Here is a 19,431-nt window from a genome sequence, read left to right as displayed (position 1 = left end):
AGTACAGTACAAATCATTCCAAGTATTTCTTATTCCCTTCAATTTTTTTGAAAAAATAATCAAAATATGAAGAATAAAAATAATAGGAAGAGCATTAATATATACTTGTATATATTTTTTTCTTTTCCAATTAACACCACTTGTCGCCGAAATCGGCTCCAAAAATTCCCCAATCCCCACTTCAATTGAATAGAGATCACATATATTAGTCATGAAAATCAACTGGTAATTTCACACTGCAAATTTGCCATTTTATCTTTGCATAATTGCTTCCTTTCTTCTTCCCTGAGAAATTCTGTGCTACCAAAAAATAAAAATGGCAGAAGCTGTATTATTCAACATTGCCCAGCAACTACTGAACAACATGAGTTCAGCAGCCATTGAAGAAGCTGCAACAGCTTGGGGGTACAAAACCCAGCTTGCCAAACTCAACAACACAATCAACACCATCAAAGATGTGCTCTTAGATGCAGAACAAAGACAACCCAACAGCCATGCTATTCAAGGTTGGCTTCAACGGCTTCGTGTAGCGGTGTATGATGCAGATGACCTGTTCGACGAAATTACCAGCTTAACTACCCAAAAAGAGGCATGTTTATTCTTCTCTAAAATTAATCAACTTCATGTTGGTAGTATAATGGGTAGAAAAATTAATAATATGAGGCAAATGTTAGATGGTATTGCAAATGATGGTGGGAATTTTGGGTTTAGATTGCTAGTTGATGAGGAGCGAGTGATGGGTAGGAGAAAACGTGAGCAGAGTTATTCTTTTGTATGCGAGGAGGATATTGTAGGAAGGGATAGTGATAAAGTTGCAATCTTGGAAATGTTGTTGAATGATGACGTTGAAGAGAGTGTTTATGTTATTCCTGTTGTTGGGATTGGAGGACTTGGGAAGACTACTTTGGTTCAATTGGTGTATAATGATGAGAAAGTCGAAAGTCATTTCGAGCTTCGATTGTGGGTTTGTGTGTCTGATGTCTTTGATATAAGAGTTATTGTGGAGAAGATTATAACTTCTGCTACTTGTGTGAAGCCTTGTGATTTAGACATGGAGCAACTGCAACGACAACTTAGGAATGTCATTGGTGGGAAGAGATATTTGCTTGTTCTGGATGATGTGTGGAATGAGGATCGAGAAGAATGGCTTAAGTTGAGAGCATTGTTGTTTTGTGGAGGACCTGGAAGTAAGGTTTTGGTGACTACGCGATCTAGGCAGGTGGCCGGGATCATGGCAACCGGCTCGTGTTATGACTTAAGACATCTATCAGAAGCTGAATCTTGGTTCCTGTTTTGTAAGATGGCATTTGAATCTGGTCAAGAGGATAAAGATCTAAAGCTGGTTGAATTAGGGAAGCAAATTGTAAAGAAGTGTGCCAACGTTCCACTTGCTATAAGAACTGTTGGGGGGCTTTTATATGCCAGGGATGAGAGAAGGTGGTTAGCTTTTAAGGATAATGAGTTAGCTAAGATAAGAGAAACTGAAAATAGCATCATGCCTATTTTGAAGCTTAGTTATAATCATCTTCAATCATCACTTAAGCATTGCTTTGCGTATTGTGCTTTGTTCCCCAAAGACTATGTATTAGAGAAGGATAGACTGATTAGTCTCTGGATTGCCGAAGGATTTGTTGTACCTTCGTGTGAAAGACAGAGTTTGGAAGATGCTGGAGAGGAGTGTTTCATGGATTTGGTGCAAAAATGCTTCTTTCAAGATTTAACAAAAGATGCAGTAGGAGGTATCAAGAGTTGCAAAATTCATGACCTGATGCATGATTTAGCCCTAAAAGAGGCAGGAGGAGAGAGTGTTATCTTTACCTCTGATGTGAGGAATGTAAGTGAAAATACTCATCATCTCTCTGTTGGGTTTAATTTGACATCGTCATGGGAAATTCCAAGTTGTTTCCTAGAATTGAATCGCCTACGCACCTTTCTATTACCAGAACAAGCAACACTCGGGACAAGGATTAAGAAGTCAGTTTCTGAGCAATTAACTTCAAACTTTAGACGCTTGCGAGTGTTGGATCTACATGGGCTAGGGATTGAAAATCTGTCAAACTCTATAGGGGATCTAATTCATTTAAGGTACTTGGATATATCCTTCAATTCGCACATCAAAGCACTTCCGAATTCTGTTAGTCGCTTGCAGAACTTACAGGTGTTGATACTTTCCAAGTGCTATAGGCTGAGGAAGTTGCCCACAGATATCAAAAGGCTAGTCAATCTTAGGTGCCTTGATCTTGATGATTGTGATGCATTGACTCATATGCCAGCTGGAATGGGACGATTAACTGCTCTCCGTAAGCTTAATAAGTTTGTAGTAGGCAATAACTCTGGTGCTTTTAATCTTAAAGGATGTGCTCAGCTAAGAGATTTGAGTTCTCTCAACAATATCTCAGGAGATTTGCAGATTCTTCTTCAGGGAAAATGGAAATATGCTCTTTCAGAAGCCAAGGAAGCAAATCTGTGTAACAAATTGCATCTTTCGGAGTTGGTAATAGATTTTTTTGAGGCAAACTGCATGTACCACGAACCATTGTTTGAAGGCCTCCAACCAAATTCAAATATCAAGAGTCTAGCTATCACATATTATGCAGGTCAGAGTTTTCCAAGTTGGGCTAGGTTGGATAAGCTTAACACCTTCCTACCAAATCTCGTAGATATTAATATAAGCAATTGTAATAGATGCAAATGTCTCCCGTCTTTCAGTCAACTCCTTTGTCTTAAACGTTTACATATTACCTATGCCCACAGTGTAGAGTACATGGATAATACAGGGCTGCATTTATCACCCTCAGTGTTTTTCCCATCCCTTGAAGAACTAATTCTTGATCGAATGGGTAATTTAAGGGGATGGTGGAGGCAAGCTGATGGAAACCATGATGTTATTGATGTTACAACAGCATCTTATCAGCAAGATATTGAAGCATTGCCATGTTTTCCTCGACTGTCAAAGCTACAGCTACGTAACTGTGCTAAGTTGAGAATGATGCCTCTGTTCCCTCATGTTGAAGAACTTAAGTTGGTGAATGTTGATGAGGACTTGTCATTAAGGAAAGCGGTTGAGAATTTTACTGCAGCACCTCGTTCATTGTTATCATCAAGACTGAAAACTCTGGAGATAGACAACATAGATCATTTTATATCTCTACCAAAGGAGCATCTTAAGAATCTCTCTACTTTGGGTCTGTGGCAGTGTTCTAAGCTCGTGGATTTGTCAGGACTTGGAGAAGGCTTAAGAAATCTACCTTCTCTTAGTACTCTTACATTCTTCCACTGTGATCAGTTGACATCTCTATGTGGAGGTTTACAACATCTCACATCTCTTCAGGAGTTGCTGATTCGAAAATGCAAGGAGCTTATCATGCTAGATGAAGAGGAAGAGAATGGCATGCCATGGAAAGCTCTCCGGATGCTTCGTTGTCTGAGACTTCGATACATCCCAAAGATGGTTGCTCTTCCGCAGGGCCTTCAACATGTGACATCTCTTCGGTTCCTAGAGATTGTTGGTTGTGATGGTTTAACAACACTTCCGGATTGGATTAGCTGCCTCTCATTGCTTCAATGGCTCAGCATTAGAGAATGCTCTAAATTAATGGAGTTGCCAGAAGGGTTCGTACATCTTAGCAAGTTAAAGGAGCTTGAGATCACTGCATGTCCAAGACTGACCAGAAGATGCCGAAGGCCCCAAGGTGAGGATTGGCTTAAGATTCAACATATTCCCAGTATTATAGTCAGGGAGAGTCATCGGGACAATGCTTGATTTTGCAGGATAAAACTCACCAAACATTACAATATTCCTCACAAAAAAATTACTGTTCCAATTTGTAGTTTAACTTTGCTTTGTTTGCATTAAGTATTAACGAAATTACCAGCTTAACTACCCAAACAGAGGCGTGCCTTTTATTCTTTAAAATCAATCAGCTTCATGTTGGTAGTACAACGGCTAGAAAAATCAATAATGTAAGGGAAATATTAGATGATCTTGCAAATGAGGGGAGGGGGGGATTTTGGGTTTAGATTGCAAGTTGATGAAGATCGTGTAACGGGTAGAAGAAAACGTGAGCAGAGCTATTCTTTTGTACGTATGTTGATAAAGTTGCAATCTTGTTATTGAATGATAATGTTGAACAGAAAGAGAATGACATGCCATGGATTAGCTGCTTCTCTTTGTTTTAATGGCTTAGCATGCATTAGAGAATGCTCAAAATTAGTGGAGTTGCTCGAAGGCTTCATAGTTTCATACAAACGTAACAAGGTTACGTAGACATATAGTGGCACAATTAATTTTTCAACAGAGGGAGTAAATCCCAAGTCTTTTAAGTTTATCTCTCCTTTTTTTTTTTTCTTTCTTTTTTTTTTTTTTTTTTTTTTGCAAATGCCCAAAGAATAAGATCTTTTTTTGGGGTTGCAAATTGTTATGGAACAAAACTTTGTCGGGGTGTTGAAGTAAAGTAATTGAGTGTGAAAGACTTTATTTCAAGTGAAGAGCGAAAGTACACAGTTGCCCTGACAGAATTATTTTGATCTAACTCATGTGTTTCTTATAATCATTTGCTAACCCAAAAACTTATTCTGACATTTACAATGGGAGGAGTATTTTCCTCACGATCTAGCGGAAGATTCAGTACAAGGGGTAGATTTTCTACTACTCCCGCCCCTCATTATGGTGGTACGTTCAAATTTCTGTTCTTGCTCTCTCTCTCTTTTTTTTTTTGAAAAAAAAAAAACAAATTTTAGTGTTAGAAATTTGAATTATATAGAGTTTTGCAGTGTATAGGCGGCCAAGATGGAGAGTGGAAAACAAATTGAAGGAGTTAGGCTGGTATTTACCATTGTACAAAGCTGTCCTTAGAGGGAGATGGAAAGATGCAAGAAAATTCATAGATGAAGACCCAGAAGCATTGACAGCTAAAATCAGTATTGCATCAGAAACTGCACTTCACATTGCAGTTGGTACTGGAACTGATATACCCTTTGTCGAAAAATTGGTAAAGAATATGTCACCTGAGGAGTTGGCACTTACTGATCAAAATGGTGAGACTGCTCTTTCTGTTGCTGCTATTGTGGGCAACCTTGAGGCTGCCAAGCTATTGGTGAGTAAAACCCCCGATTTGCCAAATATTGCGAGCAAATCAGGTTTCCCCCTCCACAGGGCTGCTCAGTATGGTCATAAGTTGATGATCTCATATTTATGGGATTATACTAAACAGGATATGGAGCCTAGTCCATTTTCTGGTGAATACGGGGCTAAGCTCTTGATTTACCTTATTCATGCTGAGTTTTATGGTGAGTTGTTGTATACTTCTTTGATATACCTTATTCATGTGAAATTTACCTTAATTGATACTTTATTTGGCACAATTGGTCAACATATTGCTGGTTTTACATGGTTAAAAGCCTTTTTTAAATCTTATTTGTTTAACTTGATGATTCTTCATTTTGGTCTCATTTATCTCATATTTTATCTCTTAAGATCATGTGGTTCATATAATATATAATACAAGTATGAAGTATATGCTTACATTTAGAATTGCTTTCGCACCAATAACATTGTCTAATATATAGTCAAGGAAATTGTAATCCTATTGTTACTTTATTTTTATTTATAAATTATCAAAAAGCGGATTAACCTTTACATGTTTCACTTTTACTTTTGCTGATGAGTACAATTAGATTATATAATTAAACAAGATGAGAATCAGGAGATGGTAGGGCGGCTTGTCCTTCACCTTTCCCGGCCTTAGGCCTTAGGGGACCGACTTGCTACCTAAAAATATCTCAAAAGCGTTCTCACCCATCTACTATAAGGACTGTAATTCAGATTTTAGACCAGCAAGGTTTTTTTTCTGTAACATAGTCTATCACAATTGGTAGAAGTAATGAAAAGACGACGCGTGAACATCATGTGCCTCCAAGAGACAAGATGGACAGGAGAAGGAGCTCGAGGCTTGGTTTTGGGGTATAAGGTATGGTATGTTGGGCAAGAAACGAGCCACAGAACAAGGAATGGTGGAGCTAGGAACGGAGTTGGTGTGGTTCTCGATGAGAGGTTGGCAAAAGAGGTGATCGAGGTCTATCGGAAGAACGATAGGTTGATAAGGCTGAAGTTGCTATGTGGCAAGGAGATTGTGAATGTTATCAGTGCTTATGCTCCCCAAGTGGGTTTAGATGCAGAAGAGAAACGACAATTTTGGGAGGACCTAGACGAGGTGGTGCAGGGTGTCCACCACTCAGAGAAGTTATATATTGGAGGGGATCTAAATGGGCACGTTGGGGCGAGCCGAGATGGCTATGAGAGTGTCCATGGAGGCTTTGGGTATGGGCAGAGGGACGCCGGTGGTGAAGCTATTATGGATTTTGCCCAATCATATGATTTAATTTTGGCTAATACTTGGTTTAAGAAGAGGGATTCACACTTGATAACTTTTCGGAATGGAGCAAATGCAACTCAAATAGACTTCCTGCTCACAAGGAGCATAGATAGACAAAGTTGCATAAACTGTAAGGTTATCCCAGGGGAGAGTGTGGTCACCCAACACCGGCTATTGGTAATGACTATTCGTCTGAAAGAGAAGGCGAAGAAAAAAGTTAGACAAGAAGAACCAAGGATAAGATGGTGGACCCTAAGGGATGCAAAAGCTAAGGTTTTTACAGAAAAGGTAATTGAAGAAGCGGATTGGGATGGAGAGGTGGATCCGGACATGACCTGGTTACGAATGAAGAACTGTTTCCTAAGAGTGGCCAAAGAGGTCTTAGGGGAAGTAAGAGGAAGAACTTCGGTACAGAGAGATACTTCGTGGTGGAATGAAGAGGTGAAAGCAGTAATTAAGCAAAAAAGGGAATGCTATCAAGCCTTAGGAAAATGTAGGAGTGATGAAACCTTTGCAGCGTATAAGGAGGCTAAGAGTAAGGCAAAGGCAGCTGTTCGCCAAGCAAAAGAAAAGGCATATCAGGAGGTTTATGAAAAGCTTGATTCCAAGGAGGGAGAAAGGATCATTTATAAGATGGCAAAGAGAAGACAAGAGGCAAGGAAGGATATTGGCATGGTGAAGTGTGTCAAAGATAAGAACCAAATGGTCCTAGTGCAAGAGGAGGGCATCAAGGACAGGTGGAAGGGGTACTTCGATGAATTATTTAATGGAAGTAATGGAGTTGTGATAGGAGATACCTCTATGAGTGATGAAGAAATCAACATGGAGTATGTGCGAAGGATTAGGAGAGTAGAGGTGGAGATTGCACTGAGGAAGATGAAACCTAAGAAGGCGGTTGGCCCTGATGGGGTACCGATAGAGGTGTGGAGGTGTTTGGGTAAGATTGGTATTGATTGGTTAACAAACCTTTTCAACAAGATATGGACGGCTACAAGGATCCCACAAGATTGGAGGAAGAGCACCTTGGTCCCGGTTTATAAAAACAAAGGAGACGCTCAAGATTGTTCTAACTATCGAGGAATTAAGCTTATGAGCCATACTATGAAGTTGTGGGAAAGGGTGATTGAACAAAGGTTGAGGGCATGCACAAGCATTTCAGATAACCAATTTGGTTTTATGCCTGGGAGATCTACTATGGAGGCAATCCATTTGATAAGACAAATGATGGAGTTTTATAGGGTAAAGAAGAAAGATCTTCATATGGTCTTTATTGATTTAGAGAAGGCATATGACAAGGTGCCAAGAGAGATACTTTGGTGGGCAATGTTGAAGAAAGGTATCCCACGAAGGTATGTAGACCTAGTTAAGGATATGTATCGGGATGTGTCAACAAATGTGAGGACATGCGGAGGGTTGACAAAAGATTTCCCTATTACAATCGGATTGCATCAAGGGTCTGCATTAAGCCCTTTTCTTTTTGCAACGGTTCTAGACGAATTAACTAGACCAATTCAAGATGAGGTTCCATGGTGTATGCTGTTCGCAGATGATATCGTTTTGGTGGATGAGACTAAGGATGGGGTTAATGTCAAGTTGGAGCAATGGAGGCAAAGGTTGGAATCTAGAGGGTTTAAGCTAAGTCGGAGTAAGACTGAATATTTGGTATGTCGTTTTGGCACTCAGAGGGGGACAAGCAATGAAGTGGTGAGTTTGGATGGAAAGGATTTGACCATGAGTGAATGTTTTAAGTACCTAGGGTCGATCATCCAGAAGAATGGTGACATTGATCAAGACGTGACCCACAGGATTAAGTCAGGGTGGCTTAAATGGAGAGCGGCCACGGGAGTGCTATGCGACCGCAGCATTCCCTTAAAGTTGAAGGGAAAATTCTACAGGACTGCCATAAGACCAGTGTTGCTCTATGGTACAGAATGTTGGGCTTCTAAGAAAGAGCATATTAAAAAGATGGAGGTTACGGAAATGCGCATGTTAAGGTGGATGTGTGGAAACACTTTAAGAGATAGAATCAGAAATGAGGTTATTCGCAAGAAAGTAGGTGTGGCGGGCATTGTAGATAAATTAAGGGAAAATCGTCTGCGTTGGTTTGGACATGTAAGACGGAGACCCGAGGGTGCACCGGTGCGAAGAGTGGAAGAGTGGGACCATGGAGGGATTAAACGAGGAAGAGGGAGACCAAAGATGACTTGGTTGGAAGGAGTGAGGAAGGATATGAAGTGCATGGATTTACGTGAGGATGAAGTTTTGGATCGTAAGGGATGGAGGAGAAAGATTTATGTTGATGACTACACGGAATAATCAAATTTGGTTCATGTTAGCCGACCCCACTTTTGGGATTAAGGCTTTGATTGATTGATTGATTGATTGATAGTCTATCACAATTGAATGGTTTATTTGCATACTCCTTCTGTTTCCTTTTGATGTATTTAATTACAATTGACTTTGTTTCTAGAAGAGGTGAGTAAATATAAATAAATAGGGATTATGTAAGAATGAAATTACAATGGTGGGGTAAGGGATGAAGTACAATAGTAAAATATACTCCGTATGTTTGATTCTTTTGATTATTGACTTCACGTTTATAACTTTTTATCCTGGTCTTTGGACAGGTTTAGCTCTCAAGCTGTTTGAATTGAACCCAAACTTGGCAACCATGGAACTAAATGAGGTCGGTTCTCCACTAAGTGTGTTAGCTGAGAAGCCTAACGCCTTTCCAAGTGGAAGTGACTTCAAGTTTTGGCCACAAGCTCTAAATCCTTGTAAGTTCACTGCCACCACATGCTCCTCTGCCCCCTCAAATCTCACAAGGTAGCCTTAACAGCCAACTTCAAGATGGCATGCTTTTGAAACTAATTGTTATCATGAAGTTTGTGATCTTTAAACAAGGCAAAAAAAATTTGAATAATCTTGATATGTGTTTATGGTAAAATTGCTACATTGCTACATGGATTACAGATGTGCAAATTGTATAGGTAACATTTTTGTATTATAGTGTATATGCTGAATTGCTGCACTCTGCAATTTTGATGGGGTACGATCTCTTTCTTTGTTCTGATGTTTTCTCACGTCTTCATGTTATTGATCCATTTCTTGTAATTGTAGTTAGTTTACTAAAGTGCTGAAAAGAACATAGAACTTTTGAGTAATTTTGGTGAAGGTGTTATCCCAATATCCTATAAAAATTATGAGAGGGAATCATGTCTTTTGATTACAGAAGTTTATTCTAACATTTGCAGCATATATATAGTGATGTTTTAAGGGGATGTTGGGACTCTGTTGAAACTTACCTTTTAATGAAAGTAAATAAAATTAAAAAATCTATAATGGCTCTGATTTTCTCGTGTGATTTCTTATCACATTGGACATTTTAATTGCAGTTTCATACTGGAACTATGTTATAAATACAAAAATGAGGCATCATCAAGCAATCAAACTTGTCAAATGCTTTTGTGAGGAAATCATGGAGTTGGATGATGCTAAAGCATTCTCAATGCTTCAAGAACCACTCCATCTAGCAGCTAAGTTAGGAATTCATGAGATTATAGAGGAAATTGTTGTGACATTTCCTCCTGCAATATGGTCTTCCAATGAAGAAAATCACAATGTATTTCAGCTAGCAGTTACATATCGTCGAGAAAATGTCTTTAACCTCATATATCAAATGAGCGAGTACAGACATTTAGTAACTAGGTATATAGATCCATATGGAAACAACATATTGCATTTGGCTGGAAGATTACCACCTTCAGACCGCCTTAATCTTGTATCTGGTGCAGCTTTACAGATGCAACGTGAGCTACAATGGTTTAAGGTGTTAAGCTGCTTAACCTAGTTACCTGTTTTTTAAATGTCATTTTCTTAGACAGTTGTATGATTTAGTTAGTTCATTCTATAGATTTCATAACATCAGTTTATGTGTGTCTCTTCAGCAAGTTGAAAAGTTTGTTCAACCTGCATACAAAACTTGGAAGAATGCAGAAGGGAAAACCCCAGCACTTTTATTCAGTGAAGCACATCAAGATTTGGTTAAAGAAGGAGAAAAATGGATGAAAGACACAGCAACTTCATGCACCGTTGCAGCAGCCCTTATTGCTACTGTAGTATTTGCTGCAGCCATAACAGTACCGGGTGGCAATGATCAAAACAGCGGGATCCCAATTTATATTAAGCACGAATATCACCATCATAAGGCTTTTGCAGTTTTTGCTGTTTTTGATGCAGTCTCTTTATTCTCGTCTGTGACTTCAATCTTGATGTTTTTGTCAATTCTTACTTCACGGTATGCAGAGGCTGATTTTCTGTATCCTTTGCCGAAGAGGTTAATCATTGGTCTTAGTATGTTGTTTATCTCAATAACATCGCTGATGGTTGCCTTTAGTTCTGCGTTTTACCTTGTTTTTGGTCAAAACAAGGTGTGGAGACTGCTTTTGGTTGGTGGACTGGCAAGTTTGCCAGTGACATTGTTCATCTTCTTACAATTCCCTCTTCTTCTTGATATAATGCTTGCTACTTACGGACGTGGAATATTTCTAAAAAAAAGTAATCGTATGCTTCATTAAAAAAGAAACGGGGTCATTGATGATAAATGTCTCAGCCTTTGCTTATATGGGGGTGCATTGTAGCCGTGCATTGTTTCTGATTGAGCAGTTGGACTCTTGGTGTTCGAATTCACCTAATCACCTTCCTTATTTTATTTTTATCTCCCTTAAGTAAACGTTTCCTGTGTGTTAAATGGGAGAATGAATGTTGTAATTTCAATGAAAATCTTTTACGAGTGGTGAATAATGAGAACCGAAACTTCCTATATAATGTCCCTTCAAAAAAATTCAATGAAAATCTTTTACGAGTGGTGAATAATGAGAACCGAAACTTCCTATATAATGTCCCTTCAATTGTTGCAAACAATATAGATATTGTGTTGCCACGTCAGTTCAAAAACACTTGATGACGCCATGTCACCTACTCAAAGTCGATCACATCATCATTAAATATGAAGATAAGAGGATTCAAACCTCAAACCACTTACATCAAAATTGACTATTTAGCCATCTAAGCTAATTATCAAACATGTTATAAATATGAAAAAGAAATATATATATATATATATATTCATTCATTCAAAGAAAACACATGGTTGAATTATTTTTCAAAAAAACACATTCATTCAAAGAAAAATTAAATCATAAATTACAATGTGTATTAATGATCAGTTAGTTTTATTTTTATGTAATAATACGGGACATTGCCCGGGGTCAAAAATTAGTTATAAATTATAAGGGTACAGGCAACTAAGCAAGTAACAATGGAGGACCCGTGAGAGATTCAAGCCCTTCTCCTTACAAACTTTAAAAATAAAAATTAAAAAAATAAATAAATAAAAACTAAGCAAGTAGTATTGTAGTAACACCTACGGACCTACCTATAAAAAATAATTTCATTTTTTTTTTTGACGAAACCAAAAAAAAAAAAAAAAAAAAGTTAAAAACACTATAGCACTTTGACCGACAAGCTACAACTCTCTCTCTAGTTTTTAGAGAGAGATAGTTCCCTCTAGGGTTTTCCCTTGGGAGGGTTTTTCCTAACCTCTTTTGCTAGGGTTTTTTTCTTCAATCCTTCCCTACTTCTCTTCGTCTCCTTTATTCTTGATTTTAATTTGTGAATTTTGTAGGGCTTTCACTGGGTTTTACTGGTGAAAAGCCCTAAAATCTCATTAATTGCTTTCAATAAAAAAAGATACCATCCTTAAGATGGTGTTCATGGTAGAGATTTTAATTACTTGTTTATTGAAGAATGAAGATCGAAGGTTTCGCAATTTCTACCGGAGTTTAGAAGACCACAGAAGTACATTCATCCAAATCTTATGCCGAATCAGAGCGAACTTACACATTGTATTGCTTCGGATGATGTTTTTTGTTAAGGCTAGTATCAATCGATTATGCGATGTTGTTATTTTTAAAGTTTTATATTTTTTTGTTGGAATTTTAAAATTTCTCAAAAATTGATTGTAAGTGTCGTTTGGCTATTTTATAAATGAAATCTTTAATCAAAAAAAAAAAAAAAAAAAAACACTATGACATTAGCATCGGATTCTAAACTTATTACTATGACATTAGCATCAGATACTAACTTATAATTGTAGTTATTACTACTCCGTAAGGTCCCGTTCACTTCACTTTATTTTTGCTGAACTGAATTAATTTACTAAACTGAAATTATTTTGCTGAACTTAAATTATTTTTACTGATCTGCAAATTAATTTTAGTGAACTTAAATTATTTTTGCTGAACTGAAATTAGTTATATTTTTTCTTTAAAATTACTAATTTTTAAACTGAACTTATTTTTACTGATTTGAAATTATTTTTGCTGTCTGAACTGAAATTATTTTGAACTGAACTGAAGTCTGCTGTAGTAGGCCGTATCCGCAATTAAGAGAGAAAGTCCACTTAACAAGACAAATGAGGTTTCATCCCCAAATTATATGGTAATAGGAGGAATAGCCTCTACGATTATAAAGCGATTAACCTTTTTTTTTTTTTGAAACATAAAGCGATTAATTTTGTCATGGTATTAAGAGCAGGTTAAATTTAAAATTGTTCATAATATTCCCCCCATGGGTTAGAAATAAACTTCGCCAGTGAGATGAAACTTTAGCAAAAATTACAATTTTTTTTCCTGATTTATTTCTGCTATGCAAGTTCATCCCTGTGTGTTGGTGAAGAGTTTGAGTTAATGACTTGTCACTAATGGTTGAGATTATAATCATATGTTGTTTCTGGTGTAGTGTGTGTTTATTCCGCAAAGATGAAGATATAAGGGGGGTCAAGCATACATGTGTGGTTTTATCAGCTCTCTTGGGTCGTGAGACAAGATGTATTGGTTCTTCTTGTGTCGTGGGACACGATTTTATATAGGGTTCTTCTTGTAGCCAGAGTAGAGGTGTCAAAACCGAACCGACCCGAAAAAAATTATCCGTTTCGAACTGTAACCGATCCGATTTGATCCGAGAAATTCAAGACCCAAACCCGATCTGTAACTGAACTAAACTCAACCCGGATCCGAACTTGACCCGATCTGAACTTAACCCGGCAACGATTTGATCCGACTTGAACTCAACCCGAATCCGATTTGACCCGACCTGAACTCAAACCGAACCGATTGACCCGACCCGAGCTCAACCCGATCCTAAATTGACCCGAAAAATAACCGATCTAATCCGATCTGTTTTGACCCGAACTAATATTAACCCGATCCGATTTTAACTCGATTTGATTTTTACCCGATCCGAATTAACCAGATCATAATTAATTATCTATTTTTTTTATTCAAGTTCTTATACTATATATTTACTAATTATTAATAAGTTAACTTTTTGACTACAAAGAAATAATCCGGAGTCTTAAGTTTACTTCATGTACATATCAATTATATTAATTCATTTTCTAAGCTTTAATAAATGCCATAAGATCTAATAAACCTAAACATTAAGCGGGAGTTAATTGATTTGCTTGTAAAGCTCTAGTTAAATGCTGCCTAAAGCCTATTGTCATTTTTAATGAATTTCCTCCCATTCTGTTGTATTTTATGAACTAATAATTCTTTTATATTAGTTAAAAGTGCGAAGTACAATTTCCTCCCATTCTGTTATATTGGTTAAAAGTGCGGAGTACAATTGTGCATTATTGTAGAATTATAGGCGTTATACATCACACGGTTATATACTCACTACATACATATGCAATAATTTATGCTTAAATAAAAAGCATTTACATAATAACAATTAACTATATATCAATATGTATAATGTCAAGTTTTTAATATACAAATTGAATTAGTAATAAAGTAATTCTAACAACTCTAACAAATATCTTTAAAAAATTGAATCAGTAATAAACTAAACTAATAGTACAGAACTCATAGCCTCATATGATTGTACAATTGGTGAAGAGTTGTAAACTTGTAATAACCTAAAAAATGACATACTTTTTTGTATATATCACCATATGTAACTATTATTCGTCAATATATCACTAGCTCGGTCTCACTTCTCACTTATATAGGTATGATAAGTCATCGATAATTATTCAATCTCAATTTTCCTCAAAGATAAAAATTACACATAACTTGATCAAATGAGAAAACTAATACTTCGTGCTTCGTAATTAATAATCATATTGACCCAATAATAAGGTAAAAAATAAACAATATCTCTAGTTTAAAAATAACCTTATTTGGATATGAGTTACTTCGTCATTGCTATAAGGTCACTCGGTTATTGTTATATGGGTTACTTAGTTTTATATAGATTATTTTGTTCTTTTATAAGTTGTCACACGTTGTGACTGACCACACACAAAACGGGTTGTTTTTCTAAAATATATACTACCATAACTATATATCCTAAAGCAACCCATAGGCCACCCTAGTCTACATAAAAATACAAAAGTATGCACCATGCATCACGTTAGCATGAGATGCTAAACGTGCTACTTTAAAAATACAACATGAAAGAGTAAAGAATAACAAATAAAAAAAAAAAAAGTGTGTAACACATGAAAAAAACAAATAAACAAAGCAAGTTACTTTTAATTTTTGTTTTTTTTTTTAAAAAAAAAAAAGAAGATTACTTTAATTTTTGTCATTGGTAAATCGAGAAGGCACCAAAAAAGATCAAATCTAAACCAACATTATATTTGGAAGTTCCATAAAATTTGTTTCTATTTTTGTTCTTCTACATACATACATACATTCCACAAACTATAAAAATCTCTCTATTTATATAAATATCCATTATTTATTTGTTGTGAACGATGGCGGGAATTGCTTTGTTTAGTAGTAATGTAGCCAAATCAATCCTGAGAAAACTGGATTCTGAAGCTGTTGCTTCATCATCACATCAAGTTGAGAAGTTGAGGGATCCAGTAACCAGGATCTGCCAGATGCTTGAAGCCGAGGGCGTCGATAATAGGAGGGATTGGATAAAGAAGGTGAGCAATGCGTTGTATGAAGCAGACGACTTGGTAGATGAAGCTGCTACTCATGTTGCTAAGTCAAAGGTACGCTATTATTGTTCTTTATATGGGAAAGGAATTGGTTTTGGCCGTAAAATCGAGAGAGTTTGCGAGGTACTAGTTGAGCTTGCAGCTGAGCTTGGGCTGTCGGGTTCTGGTCTGGTTAACCAATCAGTTCCGAACCCTGAGACAGAGATTGTGGATGATATGCAAACCCAAGATGATATCATTGTAGAGACTCTAGAAAGAGACGATTACAAAGAGAAAATAATTAATTATTTACTCGATACCAGTAATCTAGAGGATAATCCTGAACTTTTATCTGGTGTCGCCATTGTTGGGCATGGAGGAATGGGAAAAACTACCTTAGCTAAGTTAGTTTACAATGATAAAAGAGTGGCAGATCATTTTGACATAAGGTTGTGGGTTTGTGATGGTGGTAGTGACTTTGATATCAGGACTATTATAAGAAATATTGTCACAAGTTGCTTCACATTCACAAAATCAACAATTGATAAGCTTGAATTGGATGGATTAATAACTTTACTTCATGATGCAATCACAGAGAAAGTATTCTTACTAGTGCTAGATGATGTTTCGAGCTACGAACGTGAAAAATGGTTGTCTCTAATAAGTACATTGGCCGTAGGGGCCAGGGGAAGTAGAACTCTGGTCACCACACCAACTTCATATCACTTTTGTACCCACGTCTTTCATTTAAGTCGTCTATCTATGAAAGAATCTTGGCAATTATTCAGCAGAAATGCATTTGGCCAGCAGGAACCCCCTGAACATCTTATTCAACTAGCCGAAAAGATCCTTTTTAAGCATTGCCAATATACTCCTCAACTCATTGTAGTTGCTGCAAGATTTCTTCGATCCAAGAACCAAGACGAATGGAAAGACATCCTTGCAACACTTGACAATAATATAGATAATTATGAGGAATTTAACTTTTATCCTTCTAACATCCTAAAGCAAGGCTACAGTAATCTCCCAACACCATTGAAGGCTTGCTTTGCTTACTTGTCCCTGTTTCCTAAAGACTTTGAATACAACGCACTTGATGTAGTTAGTCTTTGGCAGGCTCAAGGGTTCCTTAAAGACAGGAGCACCAGATGACGACCAATCGCTGGAGGATTTGGGTGAGGTCTATTGTTTATTTCTGGTCCAACGTGCATTTCTCACGGATCTAGAATGGGATGAGAATGGAAAGCTTGCAACTTTTAAGATTCATAACTTTTTGTATGAGTTAGCACAGAAGGCAGCTGAAGGATGGAAGGAAATACATGTATCTCTCATTCGTGAAAGATACCTGAAACCAGTATTGACAGATAGCCAGAAGCTAAGAACGTTTCTTTGCTTGGTTGCACAACAAGATGCTGATACAATGATTGGAATAAATGAAGTCATGAAATTGCCAAAATTCAAGAGCCTTCGCGTGTTGGATTTGCACGCTTTTGGCGTTCAGATTCTACTAGATTCCATTGGCAATCTTATTCACTTGAGGTATCTTGATCTCTCCCACAATCATTCTTTAGTGAAGCTGCCCAATTCAATTGCAAATCTGTACAGCTTACAAACACTGAAACTCAGTTTCTGTTATGATCTCAAAGAATTATCCACTAATATGAGAAAGTTGGCCTGCCTCAGGCGCCTTGAGATAGATGGGTGTGAGAAATTGAGTTTTATGCCACCTGGCTTTAAATACCTGACTTCTCTTCGAATTCTCTCTCGGTATGTGGTTAGAAGACCTCGTTTTCAGTCTACTAGTGGATTTCAGTCACTTGGTAACCTCAACAGCTTACAGGGAAAATTGATGATTGAGCTTTCAAAGGATTGGACTGCTGCTGTAAATGATGCTGCAAAATCAAACTTGAGCAGCAAAACCAGGCTTACAGAGCTGGCAATCAAATGGGGACCTACAAGGCGTACCAGCAAAACAGATTCATTTAAGCACCAGACGATGTTAGATGGTCTCCAGCCCCCTCCTAATCTGAAAATGCTGCATATAGAAGGATATAGAGGCCCTGATTTCCCAAGGTGGGCAAAATCCAACACTTTGGCCACAGCACTTCCTGAACTCGTCACTGTCAGCATTGATGGCGGTGGACAGTGCAAAACGCTCCCTCCTTTCAGTAGGCTCCCACACCTCAGGCGCCTCACTCTTCGATTTATGGATAGTGTGCAATTTTTTGAAAACTCTGAGAACCGATCATCATCAGAAGATCCATTATTCCCAGGCCTTGAAGAGCTCACACTTCACAGTTTTTATAGCTTGGAGAGATGGTGCGAAGAAGTAACAACTGTGTCATCACTATCATTTAAATGTCTCAAGAAACTGAAATTATGGAGTTGCCCGAAGTTGGAATTCATGCCCCTGTTTCCAGATGTTAAAGTACTTGACCTGCAAAATATCAACAAAAAATTACTCGAAGTTACCAATGTGACAACACTACCATCATCGTCTAGTTCAGAGGCTATGAATTTTGTGCCAAGAGGGCATCCACAAAATCTCCCGCTTCTCGAGACATTGCATGTAAAGGGTTGTCCTAATTTAAAGACCTTAGCCCTTGAAAAAAACTCTAGTAAACTCAAAAAGCTGGTGGTTGAAAGATTAGATATGGTGAGTTCTTTAACTCAAGTTCTGAAACAACTGACTTCTCTTGAAGAGCTTGAAATTTCTAGCTGCAAGGATCTTGACCTTTCAGACGGATGCCAACGTAGCTGTGGTGAATGTGAGGAGTGTAGTATGCCATGGAAATCTCTCTCAACTCTTCGTCGTCTAACTCTACGGGAGCTAACAAAGCTAGAGACTCTCCCTGTCGGCCTGGGATTCATTGGGACACTGAAAACTATATGCATTTCAGCATGTAATAATTTGAGTGTTCTGCCTGAGTGGGTAAACAAGTTCACTTCACTTCAACACCTTAGACTTGAGGGTTGTCTAGCATTGTCAGAGCTGCCAGAGAAGCTAAAAGACATTAGATCTTTAGTGAAAGTTGACATCATAGAATGCCCCAAATTAAGGGAACGGTGTAGAAAAGGCGGTGAAGACTGGCACAAGATTAAACATGCACGAGTTCTATGTCACAAGTCCTGGCGCTATGCATTAATGACAGAAGCAAAATTACCACAGGTATATTGTCGCCTTTCCTCTCAAATCCCCCTCCTCCCTCGTACCTTTTTGTTGCCTAAACTTACTCTAGTCATTGCATTTCTCAGAAACCCAAAAATCAGGGAGAAAATATTGTTGTTCATTCAGAAGATCCTACCATTCACGTAGATGTTACTGTCAGACGGCAACCAAACTGTAACATGTGATGGGTGAGCCTCAAATGTATGATAACACCATTATATTACTGTCATTTTAATTTTTTGTCTGTGTTATGGCTGACTATATTTGGTAAAAAGGAAAAAAAATCATTCTAATTTTACTGCTTATTCTACAACATGCCATTAATTGATTTTTGTTAATATTTTCGTTAGGTGATTGATTTGTTAAATTATATTTCATACTTGTAATCATAGTGAAAACTCATGATATTGCTCAAAGCCTCAAACACTTTTATGCAAATGACCCTATCTTAATGTCAGGTTACCATTATGCTCAGCCCAAATAAAGGACTACTAAAGAAATTTTTTTTCCCCTTTTATTTTTCCAGATATCAAAGTGAAGGTGTCAATCTCAAGTATCAGGCAGATATTGAAATAGCTCGAAAAATGCTGCTTTGAAGCTGAGCAAGAAGGCTGGAAATCCCAAGTTACAAACATCGCTTGAATATAATAAAACGTTGGCACTGATCTTGGGCACTTTAAAGATTTCTCAGCTATATTTTGCATCTATTCGTAGTTTCTTCAGCAGTTGTCTTGGCAGTAGTATCTCAGTTCTCATCATAGATTAATATATTATGTGTTTAGGCCAGGGTTTTAGGCCTTACTTTAATACAATAATTATCGGTTTGTAGTAATTTGCCACTATATATAGCTGATGTATCAGTTTGTTGGTTTGTTTTTTCTTTTACTGTA

General features: G+C 37.4%; 3 protein-coding genes across 3 annotated transcripts; all 3 read left to right on the top strand.

Moving 5' to 3' along the window:
* Positions 1-150: 150 nt before the first annotated feature.
* On the top strand, positions 151-11,164 carry LOC145642194 (putative disease resistance protein RGA1). Its single transcript, XM_081693292.1, has 6 exons — positions 151-3,692; positions 4,595-4,672; positions 4,774-5,289; positions 9,002-9,151; positions 9,770-10,203; positions 10,322-11,164. The coding sequence occupies exons 1-6, from the start codon at positions 317-319 to the stop codon at positions 10,949-10,951; spliced, it is 5,184 nt and encodes a 1,727-aa protein (XP_081549418.1). The 5' UTR covers positions 151-316; the 3' UTR covers positions 10,952-11,164.
* A 4,037-nt stretch (positions 11,165-15,201) lies between these two features.
* On the top strand, positions 15,202-17,358 carry LOC145555451 (putative disease resistance protein RGA1). Its single transcript, XM_081617191.1, has 3 exons — positions 15,202-16,436; positions 16,489-17,254; positions 17,287-17,358. The coding sequence occupies exons 1-3, from the start codon at positions 15,202-15,204 to the stop codon at positions 17,356-17,358; spliced, it is 2,073 nt and encodes a 690-aa protein (XP_081473317.1).
* Positions 17,359-17,379: 21 nt separating this feature from the next.
* LOC145556482 (uncharacterized) lies at positions 17,380-19,165 on the top strand. The gene is made up of 3 exons (XM_081618141.1): positions 17,380-18,541; positions 18,628-18,742; positions 19,068-19,165. The coding sequence occupies exons 1-2, from the start codon at positions 17,405-17,407 to the stop codon at positions 18,724-18,726; spliced, it is 1,236 nt and encodes a 411-aa protein (XP_081474267.1). The 5' UTR covers positions 17,380-17,404; the 3' UTR covers positions 18,727-18,742; positions 19,068-19,165.
* Positions 19,166-19,431: the final 266 nt, after the last annotated feature.

Source organism: Chenopodium album, chromosome 8 (genome assembly GCF_948465745.1).
Source record: "Chenopodium album chromosome 8, dcCheAlbu1.1, whole genome shotgun sequence".
NCBI lineage: Eukaryota > Viridiplantae > Streptophyta > Magnoliopsida > Caryophyllales > Amaranthaceae > Chenopodium > Chenopodium album.
This window is presented reverse-complemented; position numbering and strand designations above follow the sequence as displayed.